The sequence below is a fragment of the Anser cygnoides genome, chromosome 5 (assembly GCF_040182565.1).
Source record: "Anser cygnoides isolate HZ-2024a breed goose chromosome 5, Taihu_goose_T2T_genome, whole genome shotgun sequence".
Taxonomy (NCBI): domain Eukaryota; kingdom Metazoa; phylum Chordata; class Aves; order Anseriformes; family Anatidae; genus Anser; species Anser cygnoides.
Window position 1 is genome coordinate 1757771 of NC_089877.1, and position 13489 is coordinate 1771259.

Below are 13489 nucleotides of genomic sequence, written 5' to 3' on the forward strand. Positions count from 1 at the left end.
CTCATTTGTGTGGGACATGAAGTGGCACAGCTTAAACAGAAAAGGAAGAACGAGGGAATTCCTCTGTGCAGCAGTGCCTGACTCTCAAGCTGCTGGATTCCTCAGGCTTTTTAGGTTACTGTGTATCAGCAAGCAGAAAACCAGAAGTTTGGTTCTTCAGACTCCATTTTTTCTCTCTGGAGCAAAACTTAGCTGCCAATCATATCCCAAGCCTAGCAGTTTCGCTGGTAAGGAATTCAATTCTGAAAAGAAAACAACTGAAGAAAAATGCAGTGCAAATATAAATCCAGAGGAACAGCAGACAAGGTTCAAAATAATTCCCATAATACTCTATGTATGTAATGTCCATATATACACAAATATACAAACAGGCTTACAATTCTGACATTGCCTTGGAAAAGTCTATTTCCATGAAATAACTCTGCCATTTTTTAAATAAAAACCACAGCATTTAATGAGTAAAATGCAACAGAATGAACAAATGTTTTATTGGCATGTTCATTGTTGTAAACAGCATCTGGCATGAAAAAGTTTACCAAAATTTTTTGATTGTTATAAATTAGGTGTTTTTTCAAAAACTAAGGAGAATTGTTCTCTATTGATCTTTATGGACCAAAGCAAAAAATTGCTGTTCCTAGGCTTTGCAATGAAATCATGTTGACTGCATAAGTCTTTGCACCACAAACTGAACTACCAAGTTTATATGTTGAGGTGTTAGAGGTTGCCCACATATTTGACTACGAATAGCTATTGAATCAACTCCAGGAAAAAATAAAATGACTTTCAGCAGGTGGAGAAGATGTGAACTTGTAATAGTCTCAAAAACAAAAATGTACAAAAAAGTAGCTAAACAAAACAAAAAACTTCATTAACAAGGGGAATACAACCCTAAAGTACCCAGCATTGTCAAACAAAAAGAATACAAATTTAAATAGGCAACTACACTTTCAAATGTACACAATGAATGCTGATATGTGAAAAGAAATACCATGGTAAATAGCTGAACTGCAGTTCTGTTAAATGGCTAGGGCAAATTTTATTTACGCATTGGATGCAATATAATAGAGCTGCTCATTGGCTTCTGTAACCTGTTAAAAACCAAGTTTACCTTTCAACAGCATTTCTGCAAAAATGAAGTAACCCCTGGCTGGCAGCTTTCTACAGACCTCTCAGACCACCTGTTTTATGGGAAAACATTCTCAAGACTTAGACTTGTAGCACTTCCATTACATTCCATTACTTCCATTACATTTTAACCCTTTTTTGCTGCTTTTCCATAACCAATGTGTTAACATTTACTTCAGACTGTCTGATGAGGTAACGTGTGTATCAGTGAAACAAACAAAAGGATTCTTTCATGGCCTTTGCACAGCTTTTATTATTAAGCTATGAGTATCCTGTTTGAGGCTAGTTTTACTAGCTACTATGTGCACACTGTCCTCAAAAATTTCCACTCATTTCCCTCCCCACCCACTTTTTAGTTCTAATCTTTTATTTGCACATCCCTTTTAGCTTTACAGTACATTTGACTATAGTGCACAACATGATTCCAAGTCAAACAGTGACCCAACGGGGCACTGCGCTTCTGATTGGTAACACAGCCCAATCAGTGCTGGTGTCAGCGCTTTACACCTAATGAGTGTCCTGCCGTAATGGCACTACACAGTAGTAGTGAACCTTCTTATTTTAGACAAAAAATTCCCCAGGGAAAATGCTATAGCGAGTATCAGTCTTGAGTCAAATCTTTATTTGGTGCTCCATCCAGATATATTTTTAGTGCTTTCTCTTTACGAGGAGAGTAGGTTACGCGGTGTCCAGTTTTCTGGAGCCTGCTGCTTTCTTTTTTCATCAGTTCATTTCTCTGTTCATCTGTTAATTCCATTAATTCTTCAGTTTTATCCCTAAAAATAAAAACACATGTTAAAAGCTATGTTAAATTTAATACAATGACAATTAGATTTCTGTATTTTCTCTCCTATTAGAGCAGCCTAGTAAAGTAACAAAACTAAGCATAATATTCCATGCAAATACTTTTCCTCTTCTCCATTGACTAACATTAATCCAAAACTGCTTTTCAAACAGCAACATTCAGTATTTTAATAGACAGCAGACTCAACAGAAAGCAGCAAGAAACAAGACTTTATTCAATCTAACTGATCACTCCTGTTCTTTGTAAACAGCTACGATTGACTGTTCTTTATCCTGCCACAGCCCCAACAGCTAGAAGAAGCATGTCAGCCAGCCATTACTAGAAACTACCAGCTATTCTCCCAAACAATTTCCTTCATTAATGCCAGTATGTTATCAACCAGCGTTTCCTCAAATTTACATTACGAGAAGTACTGTAGAAGGAACATGTTAATTACGTTCCACCCCGCAGTCTCCAAATACAAATCCAAATACACACAAGCATAGCAACTATTTTTTGTATTCTGTATTATTTTCAATGATTTCAGAGAAAGAAGTGAGTAAAAGGGAACAGTGTTTGTTTTCTTAAAATAGTTAATATCTAGTTTTGCAGGAAATTGAGATGCATACGTATTCTGGTTCAATGTTTTCAACCATCTACCACAAGCATTTTTCCTTCAAGAAAAAGGAAGAATATTTTTAAGCTTCTATTGATTATATCACCCCTCAAATCTTAAACAGATTTTTTGCATTACTATACTGTAATAAAATACATACCTATAAAATATTACTGCACCATCATCACAAATGTACAGAGGCCAGACATTCAATGTTGATACTTTAGGATTCCAGTCCAAATCCTGGTGGATCTCTAGTATGGAAATGTCACATGGAAACGTTCCTCTACCCTGAGAAGAAGCAATTATTTACTGAGTAAAATATACAGTCACACATTCATGCCAATAAAATGTAAAATAAATAAATAAATAAATACTTACCTTTGCAAACTCTATATTTTCCAAGGGTATTCCACTTACTTCACTCAGCTGTGAAGTGGAAAAAAATGATTGATTTATTATTCCAAAACAGTGTTAGCCACATCTACATAAAGTCAATAGACCTGCCAAATCCAGAAGTAGGTATTTTTCAAATTACAATGTCACACAAGTGACACTTGCTGTGACAGAGTTTCATCAAGTTTGTCTCTTTATAGGGAGGTGACAAAAATTAAAATAGAAACAATAACATCCAAGTTCCAAGATACAGAGTGACCAGCTGCCTCACTTTAAACCTCTAGGTCCAGGAGTCTTTGTCAGTTTCCCTGTATCCAATGAAAGCTACTATGATCAAGTGGACCTGAGAGCAAGTGAATTCAAAATTTGTACGCCTAAATTCCATCTACATACACCTGCACTTCCTACCATGATACCCACTCACCCCTTACCCAACAAGCACCTTTAACTGCTCTCCTCCCTTGCAATTGTCCCTTACATGCATCTCCCAGTGCACAAGGTGCATCATCCCTCCTGTCTCCTCCTCCTACTGCCTACTACCCTTCACAGGATCACACAGCTCTGCCTCGAGTGGCTGCAGTGATGTCCCCTTTGCTGAGCAGTTGCATGGTGCACACAGGCTCACTGTCTGGCCCTTAACTCAAGTGCAGGCCGCAGTCTTGTGCCCATGGCAATGCACACACTAAATTCGATAGATTTTTATCCTTGGCTTCTTAGTCCCCCAAAATTTGGAGATCTCCTTTCTAAGATTCTTGCCTCCATAAACTCTGCTGTCAAAACAGGTGTGTTCGTTCTCATCATTAAATCAATGAAAAAAGACTAACAGCCAGTAAAATTTTCCAACTCCCCTTTCCTTAGGAAACTAGGCTAAATAAAAAAAATACTAACAAAACCTAGAAAAATTCCTGAAACACATTAGCCTTACTCTACTAACACAATTTGGCTGAATGGAGAGAGCTGACTGAACATCTGTTACCACAGACGTGTCAAATTGAAATTACTGATGTGAGCAAAAGTTAGCAGCATTCCTTCCAAGAGGCTTTAAAGTTGCTCCCTGCAAGAAAGGAAAAGCCAACTCTCACTTCTGCTAAAAATGAAGACACAAGCTGAATGATGTTCCTTTTCCCAGCATATATACAAACCCCTATCTTATAAATGATGAATAGGATTTCTGCTGTCATCACCATCCACAGTGGGTTTCTTTCATCTTGGTATCACTACATATAAACAAACATTTCTAAGAAGCCTGCAACAAACTAGACTAATAAAAATTCTCAATGAGATACTCTGCGAGCATAGCACATCTGCTTGCCTATTAGAAGGTTCTGATCTTAAGAGAAAAAAGCATACTAAACCCATATTTATTTCTAATTCAAATACAGTTCAATTTACCTGCTACAATTACACTGTCCCTGAACAATAGCTCAAATTCAAATATGATGAGGCACAAAGGTTTAGTATTTTGGAATAATTTTGGAATAGCTTGAAAAAAACAGGATGACAATAGCTTAATTTTTCTTTCATGTGTTTTTCACGGATGAGACAGAGGTTGAGTTCAATATTATGCTTCCCGAAGTTCAAGGTATGACTTTTTTTGCATGCATTCACCTGAATACTCTGACAACTGCCCATTACATGAAACTAAGTAGTAAAGGTGCTGATTCATATATTTTTGGTGATAGAAATGGACATATTCTCAGTTCCTGCAAAAAAAAAATACAATCACCAAGGAACAAGTTTATGTAGCTACAATACTTCTGTGCTTCCCAACAGAAGACATCAAAAAGGCTTTCAGGAATCACAAGAAACTTGCATCGTGTTATATGTTTTACCTTCTCTTTTAATTCCTCAACACTGCTGCTTTCTAGCACGACTTCCTGGAAACAATCTAGTTTCATCTCTGATGGTCTCCATCGTCTTGATAAAACTGCAAGCTGTGACATGGATTTCATCTTTTCTACTCCTAAGAAAGAGAAAGAAATTTATTATATTAACGTCACAAAATAGCTTATTTAAAATTAGGGGTTTTCCATAGTATAAGCATACTCAAATATGGAAGATTGCACTACATATACACATATGAACTGTCTATTAAATATTAAGTAACCCAGCCAAGTATGTTGAAAGATGCTGAAAGAAGCCTACCAAAAAAGAGGTGGGAGAGAACTGGGAGGAAGGACCAGGAATTCTTTATACTCTTCATTGTTATCTCCTCATTTCAAAGAATTTTTCATAGGCAACATCTCTTATGAGTAATGCCATTTATTCCTCTTCAGGATGCACTCTTCTATCGCACCCACCTTTGTTACACAGAAAATAGCTAACCATCCAACCAGAGGCTGACCTCCAGACCTTGCATTTGCATTACTTTCCTCTGAAATCTGGTATTTATTCAAGTGCTTCACTTTCTTTACCAAAATAAAGCTTTCCACATTTCACTTCTAGATTATACAAATTACAGAATACAGTGGGATACTGCTGAATTTTCTACAACTAGATCAAAGTAGCATGCTTTTTGGAAAGCCTTAGTTACACAAAATATTACAGAATACTTGGAAGCCCTGTAGTCTATAAAATAGTATTAACTATAATATTCTGTGAACTAGGCGAGCTGCACTAGGCTAAGAAGTAGTTACCTCAAGACCCAACTCACCACACAAACAGCAGAACAATTAACCTAAAACTAATAAAAAAATTTAAACTGAAATTTTAATTCAGGTGTGAGCTGATAGATATTTCCCTAGGAATAATCTACAGGACAGCTGAACCTCCCACGTTCATTTCAATTTCTTATACTTGTTTTGACACAATTTTCTTAAAGATGTAGAATACCATGACTGACTACAGCTGTCCAAAAGAGCTTACGGCACTGGAATAACAGTTCTATTAGACTTCCTTAAGGCAGGTATGCTTGTGAAAGTTTCTGAGCAAATGGAATTCACATTCCACATCTATTCATCAACAGACATGTAAAAGGGAAAACAGGTTGGCCTATCTTTTTCCCCTTAAATTACGCTTTTGCATACAGAATCCAAAATTTAAGGGTATATACAAAGGTAACTTAAATGCTGTATTTTTAGTAATATTTAAGCAAATGTTTTAAAAAAATCTGCTAAAATCTAAGTCCATAATTATTCTGATGAGTGAGGTCTATTCAAAAAGTTAGCATTTTAGAACAAAAAACGTGTTTTTTTTCCACTTCTGTCTGGAAACTAAATTACTGAACAATTGTGCTGCCTTATAGAAGTTATATATGTACACGCACACGTATTTACAAATGTCACCAATACCAGTTCAAAAATTAAATACAAATAAAAGCATAAGGTATAGGCAGACATACTGCTACTTTTAAGTACAATGAAAACACAAAACTGCATACTGTGTTATAGTATGTCCACAAGTTTCCAAACAACTACATAAAATAATGCTGTTAGACCTTTAGTATATCACAGCCACAGGAAAACTACACTTGCACAGTCTCCCACAACTTCATGCAAAGCTTTTATTTTGAATTCTTTTGCTTCTTCTTTTTTTCCTAATGAAATGCTATTACAATTTCAGTGTTATTAGACTTAAAAATATAGAGAAAGGGAAGCATATTTTCCAATATTCTCTAAATAAAAAAAATCTCTAACATGATCTTTACTTTTCTCTTCATGGTATATCATTATTACCATCAAGTATTTCTAGGAAGACCTCCCAATTGCTTGAAATATTGATATCTTCTTCATAGATATGATAATCCAGAAACACAGTGCCTGGGTTCTTCCAGGTTTTCTTTCGTAGACGAAACCTGCAAATAAATGAAGGAGAAAACAGTAAACTTTTATCTTCTCATAACCGCTTAGCAGTGCCACAGAATTAAAAATTGAATTTTTTTTATTTTTTTTTTTTGACAGAACTGAAATACAACTCATTCATACAGAGTATGGGCTAGGTTTATCAGGTATGATTTTAACATTCTGAAATAATCCTGACAGCAAGGTATCACCATTGGCTGGTAGTGCTGCATCAACCAAAGAAAACAAGCCTGTGTATGCTTGTTCAGTGCAAGAAATATAAAAGGACCACCTGGAAGAAGATAACAGTTTCTCATACAGTATATGCAGAATATTCCCAAAGGCTTCCAACAGTTATCCCTGCCTTTTTTTTTTTTTTTGGATGTGATTGTGGAAGAAGTGGAGAGGAGGAGGATAAGAGCACTGGTATCTGGTTTATACACTTAGTTCTACTGCATCAATACAGTCAGAAGATAAAATAAATAAGCTTTGAATATTGGTAAATAATGACATGAACAACTAAAATGAGATTAAACAAAGTAAAAAATTAATTGTAATGGTTTTCCTGCACAGAAGTGGTCAAATTTTGTCATGTGCCCTATAATTATAGGGCATTAGACAACATAACCCTAGCATGGCAGACAAAAATCCTTTAGCCAAGTCATGGCGCGGTAAGGAGAAATACCTGGTCCACATCTAGGTTTCTATTTGTTATCTCAGCAGGAAAGGACCACTTTGTCATCCAGGGTTTCACTGCAGCCTGACTTCAGGTATATGTTAAGGCCCCACCCGCTTGCTTACCAGATCCTACTGTTTTTACAAGTTTTTCTTAATTCCAATTAATACACCGTGTCAGGTAATCCGCAGTATATGCCACGTAATTTGAAATTGACAGCAAGGAGTATGTGGAATCAAGACCTCAAAATGAGTTCAGCCTTGATAAGATAACTGATACCCTTTATGGATAAAGGAGTGGAAAGATGGTACTGGATAAGTACTGTAATCAAACCCTACGATAATGCACTAGACAGTTTTGCTGCAGTGATTTACACTGGACCTGCATCTGGAGTCATGAATGCTTTTTTGTGAACTGATTTACTTATTGCTATTCTTTCTGAAGAAAATCATTCTTACAGAGAACAGAACAACTCAGATCTAAACCTGTAATTAAGTTGTACACAGGCATTTCTACATCGATATTATTCCCTCTATAATTCTACATGAGATGAAAGCCAGAAATTGCTAAATTGATGCTTGCAATTCACAAATCCAAATATGAAACTAACTTATTTCTGCTCCATTCCTAATCTCCTCTCTCTCACATGAGAGGAAATAGACTTTAAAGTTGTATTTAATCAATTAACTTCAACCCTGACTGCAGTCTCTTTACCTGTCAATCGTTAAGTCCAGGCCACACTGTTCTCGAAGCTGAGGAAGCAGCTCCTCTTTTGACTGTCGGACAGTCATTCCTTTAGCAAAAACCGCATCTAGAAGAAACTTGCATGGCTGTAAACAAATAGAAAATGATTAAAGAATTTATTAGAAGGGGAAAAAAATATGTAAATTTGCCTTCTGATCATGTTTTGAGACCAGTCCCATTTACCTAGCTAAATGATCATTACAATGCCTTTTTGTAAACAAGGTAGTCTGATTAGAATTAGTATTAAAATTGGGATCAAATTGAGTATAAACCATGTTTTGACAGTCAAAATCTGAATGCAAGCCACTGCAGAAATAGTGTCTGGTCTCTGAATTACTAATTGCTACTATTATATTAACGTTTTAAACAATTTGAAAAGAGCTTTTAAAATTTCAAATAAGCTTTTAAAATAAACTACACAGTAATAAATATGCCACTTTCTTGAGTTTCATTGGTAATAGAGACCAGAACACCATGATTAGAAATAATTTTTAAATTATTCTTATTGCCTGCTATTACCAGTACAGCTTCAGCCTCTTATGATTTATTAATATATAATTTTCAGTTTTATCCAAAATGTAAAATCAGAGTTTAAGGGCACAATAAGTAAACTTTTAAAGACTGCATTCTGTATAGTAAAGTCAACTTCTATACTTTTCATGTCCCAAAAGATGCTACAAGCAAGCGAGCTGCATTATGGCAAGAGACGCAATATTGTTTCCAGCACTCCTTCAGGATTGTCTTATGCAGAAACTAGTAGTATCTAGCTAACCTACCCAATAAGCATTGCCTGCCCACCATGATTGTAACAAGTTATATTTGTACTTTATTATTGAAAACTGCAAAAATAAACAAAGACAGTTTTTTATTCGGAAAGAATAACACATGATTTTCATAAGTTTAATGAAAAAGTTATTTTCATTTGTCCTCTATATACATTGTAGAAACAAAAACATCTGAAAAGTATACTATAGATCACATTCCAGCTGCATACATTGAGTAACATGAACAAAAATAGCCTCTAATTCCCTTACTTAATCAAGAAAAAATTACAGTAAAGTACAGAGAAAAGAGGGTTCTTTTTTTTCTCTTCAAGATTTCAGAGAAAATCTTGGCTAAGGCACTTAATAAAACTTTCATGAATCGCTATTCATCTTGAAACAATCAACGCCTTACCTCTGGTTCATTTACCAAAAGCTGATAGACTTTGACTCTGTATTCACCTTTCTTAAGGGCTCTTCCAAGTCTAATAGTTATCTATAAAGAGGAAGGAGTATCTGTTAGTAACTACCAACAAAATTACATTTTGTATCGCTATCAAGACAAACGTAGTGATTTAACCTATAAAGTAATTAAAAGTTGTAAATTAAGTTCTTTAATTTGGAATATTGTACCGATATATTTTTAATCATTCAAAATAACTTCTGAATAACCTTATTGTCATCAGAAAACGATGAAAGGGTCTCATTGAGCCGAACACTCTCAAACTCTTGATTGCTGGCATAGACTCTAAAGACTTTGAAGTGAGAGGATGGTACTCCAACAAAGGGCTCCAAATGTTGCTTGAAGGCAGACAGTGTAATTCTTTTATCAACATGTACCATCAACCCTAAGTAAAAATGAAGATGAAAATGGCGTAAAACACTGAGATACAAAAAAATGCATTCTAGAACATGACTTCCATATATTCAGTCATTACTTGCAGCAAAACAGTACAGAGAAGTTGAAATTCTAGTTAATGGCCACATTTACATTTCATCTGATGAAGGTTTTACTGTAACCCTTACAAGCTTTGCTGTATTTCACATGGGCTGATAGTCTTGAAAGGACTAAGCAGTCCCAAAACTGCCCTGTTTTGCAATCGGTGGAGTACTGAATGAAGAATACATTACTTTGCTTCACTAAGACTACAGAGTCAATCACACTGAGCATTTGCAGATAATTCCCTACAGGCTTCCACTGGCTTGAGAGAGAGACAGAATCAGCACATCTAACTCAGCACATCTGAGATAGGGATGGCTAGGCACAAGCCATAAATTCTTCTCTTGTTTTCAGGATTAAAAAGTTTGGTTCTCTCTGTTCTGGAAGGCCACATGGTACCACAAGGGAAGCTCAAGTTTACATTAAGGAAGTTCTTCACTGAGCGATTTTTTATTAACGTATGGAAAAAACATTCTGGTTATGTGAAATTTTGAAACAAAGTAAGTGATTTATCTTCAGAAAATGTGTTTCTTAATATTTGCAATATAGACTTCACCACAAACTACACTATGATCATTGGGAATTAGAAATACAGTATGACATAGCTTGCTACATGAACAATTAACTAAATTATAAACCTGTTCATATTTAAGTAGCTCAAGATTAGCCACAAAGAAAAGTCCTTCCATCAGACATTTTGTTCAAACTCTTTAAGTAGTTGCTATCAAATCTCTCTCAATGTGACTTGAAAAATGAAAATGTTTCTTTACAAAGAAAATAACAAAAACATTCCTTATGTATTGTTACATCAGGATTTCTGGATCGAGAAGAAAACCTTTGCCTTTCAAAATATTTATCTTGTATCCTGTTGTTCTTTAATTATTCTTATGTTAATTATAAATCATACATAGCTACTGAGCACTGTTTTAAAATTTTATCTTTTTAATGAAAATTAAAGTACTTAGGGTCTTACACTGAACTTATACTATCACTGTCACAATTTGCCATAGGCTTCATTGTACCTACTGTGGCTCAATCAATGTAAAAGCAACAGTCTAGTGAATTATATGATCAATATCAAGTGTATCTGTATCGATTATATTTGAATTCTCAGTTTTGAGTTTTCAGTTTTTTAAATCTAAACGTTAACAGAATTACTGCTCTGTGAACCACAGCAATTAACTTGATTCTGGAACAGGTAAATCATCCCCAGAAAATGCAATTATTTTTCCTCTCACTAGAAGACAACTTAGCTTGTTCTTCAGAAGATACCTTCCATAGAAGGAAACAGATGTATCTTAGATAGATGCAACTTCAATTCTTAAGAACAAAAAGACATGCAGTTTAAGTACAAATCACTGACTGAAAGACGAAAATTAAGCTAGGTTTTAACTGACCATGACACATTTCATCCTCGCACTTTCATTAAAGTTAATTTTACATACAAAAATCAAACTTTTCAAAGCTTTCATTACTTTTTAACAGAGCGTATGAATTAAAGTAATCTAGACTTTACTATCATTTAAGGCACTTAATAATAAAAAATACATACATTTTTGCCCTTCTCCTGAACCTTCATCTGCAGTGTAGGGTTCTGACTTAAAGTACATATATTGTGCTTCTCCTCTACTCTTGCCACTTTCATCGTATTCACTGTCTGTTCCGGAATCTTCTTCTGCTGTGTCCCATGTTTCTTTCTTCCCCTGATTTGCTTTTGATCTCCTACTACTTGTGATACTATGAGAATCAAGTCCATTAGCCAAGGGAATTGGTGCATTGTCCACATTGCATAAAGTATCACTACTATGACTAGAGCTAAGGATATCACTGTCTACTGAACTTGTACTCCTATCATTATTTACATCCGAATCTGACCGTTCCTCAGACTGGAGATTTTCTGGATCAGAAATCTGAATTTGGTTTTCAAGTTCTCTGTTTTCTGCTGATGAGTCTATTTCATTTGAAGGTGATTCAATATTTTCAAAATCACTGGCTTCTGTGCTTTTGCTGCTGTCTCCATTATCACCCTCCTGCTGCTGCTGCAGGGACAAACTTTTAAGCTTTTCAGTGCTTTCTTCCAGAATCGCTTCTACAGATTTCATGTTGCCTACAGGTCCTTTTACTCTTTCAGAGGCTTCATCCAAGTTGCCTGAATCTCCACTAGGCTTCTGATAAACTGATCGTCTAAACTGAGATCCAGGAGACTGCTCTGGTAATGAAACATATAGTCTGATTGTATTTGCATGACGATCCAAAAGTTTCCATAAATGAGAATCTGTATATGCCACATGATGATCTAATGACTCCGAGCTTTCAATAAATACCTGAACATAAAATAGCAGTGTTTTTATCATGTAGTACTACATTAAAAGCTACAAAAGCAAACAGATAGGATTGAGCGCACATTAGAAATAATGTCAACAAGCAACATCATCTTTTAGCAACCATTTTAAAATAGATTTTTAGAGACAGAAACTAAGAAGTCCATAGCTTAAGTTTTCCTTACTTTCATGGTCACATTAAGATTGGAGTGACTTGTAACCAAACTAACCAGCTGCAATAAGCACTATTTGGAAACTGAAGCTTTATGTTTAGAAGTGTACTCGGGTATCACTTCAATGTACACACTTCATTTGTACAGTAACACTAATTACAATAGTAGTGACACCAACAACTACAGATAGTCTTTATTTTTCTAGTATAGCATCATAAAAAAGAAATATTTAAATGCATACACGGGTAAACAACAGGGCAATTTAGAAAACAAGTGATCAAATTTCTCTTTTTCCTTTCCAAAGACCACCATGGGAAATGAAAAGTTTTGTACTAACTGACTAACAAGTCAATGACACTGTTTTGCTGAATTATAAACTAAGGCCTTCACTAATTTTTGCTCATCCAGGATACTGTGATCTTCAGCCTTAATTTCAAACCCAAATGATATTCAAAACTGCTAGATGTGCTATTGCTACTATAGTGAAGAGACCAACACTACAGATGGCATTTAATTACAAATATTATTTAAGCACTAAGTTACTCTTTTTCTGAATGCAACCCCTCAATACGCTGTAACTTTTGGTTAGCCCTGAAGTTGTCTGGCAGTTGGACTAGATCTTGAAGGTCCCTTCCACCTGAAGGATTCTATTATACAACTATAATCGGAAGCGTTTACTCAACATGTTTTTAGAAAGTATAGATTTGGCTAGGGGGATTTACACAGTAAAAGTTACTGAATTTAAGATGAAGACCCACCAAAAACTTGCTCTTAGCTTTGAAATTTGCCTATTAAAAATTAACTCTGAGAGCAGGCATAGCTGTTGAGAATGTTTAAAACCAATTTGGGTTTCATAGTTATATGCCAACCCTTTTGCCCTAAGAGTTGACTTTTAAATCTCCATTGTAAAGTTTTTAGCCATCACTTTAGCCACAGAGTATCACACAGATTTCTGATTTTGCACATGTGCTACCTTGTTATGTACACTAGGTTTTATATACAGCCTACAGAATTCATTGGCATCACAGTATTTGCTAGTTATCAAAAAAATACAGTACTTTGTACTTCAGAGGAAAGTAAAAAAAAACTTTTCCTATAAACTCCGTACAGACATTCCTACCTGTTACAACACAACAGTGAAGTCTATAAATACATGAACAGTTCAAAAACTGGA

At 35.2% G+C, this 13489-nt stretch overlaps 1 protein-coding gene across 4 annotated transcripts in view; it reads right to left on the reverse strand.

Moving 5' to 3' along the window:
• Window positions 1–471: 471 nt before the first annotated feature.
• The window catches only part of USP47 (ubiquitin specific peptidase 47), a 51633-nt gene continuing 38615 nt past the window's right edge, over window positions 472–13489 (reverse strand). For all 4 annotated transcript variants that reach the window (XM_048070107.2, XM_048070104.2, XM_048070105.2 and 1 more), the window contains 9 exons: window positions 11374–12145; window positions 9554–9729; window positions 9297–9377; window positions 8091–8206; window positions 6596–6714; window positions 4754–4884; window positions 2907–2954; window positions 2686–2816; window positions 472–1901 (listed from right to left, as the gene is read on the reverse strand). In XM_048070107.2, the coding sequence (XP_047926064.1) occupies window positions 1727–1901; window positions 2686–2816; window positions 2907–2954; window positions 4754–4884; window positions 6596–6714; window positions 8091–8206; window positions 9297–9377; window positions 9554–9729; window positions 11374–12145 (1749 nt within the window). In that variant the 3' untranslated portion in view covers window positions 472–1726. The remainder of the gene's footprint in view (window positions 1902–2685; window positions 2817–2906; window positions 2955–4753; window positions 4885–6595; window positions 6715–8090; window positions 8207–9296; window positions 9378–9553; window positions 9730–11373; window positions 12146–13489) is intronic.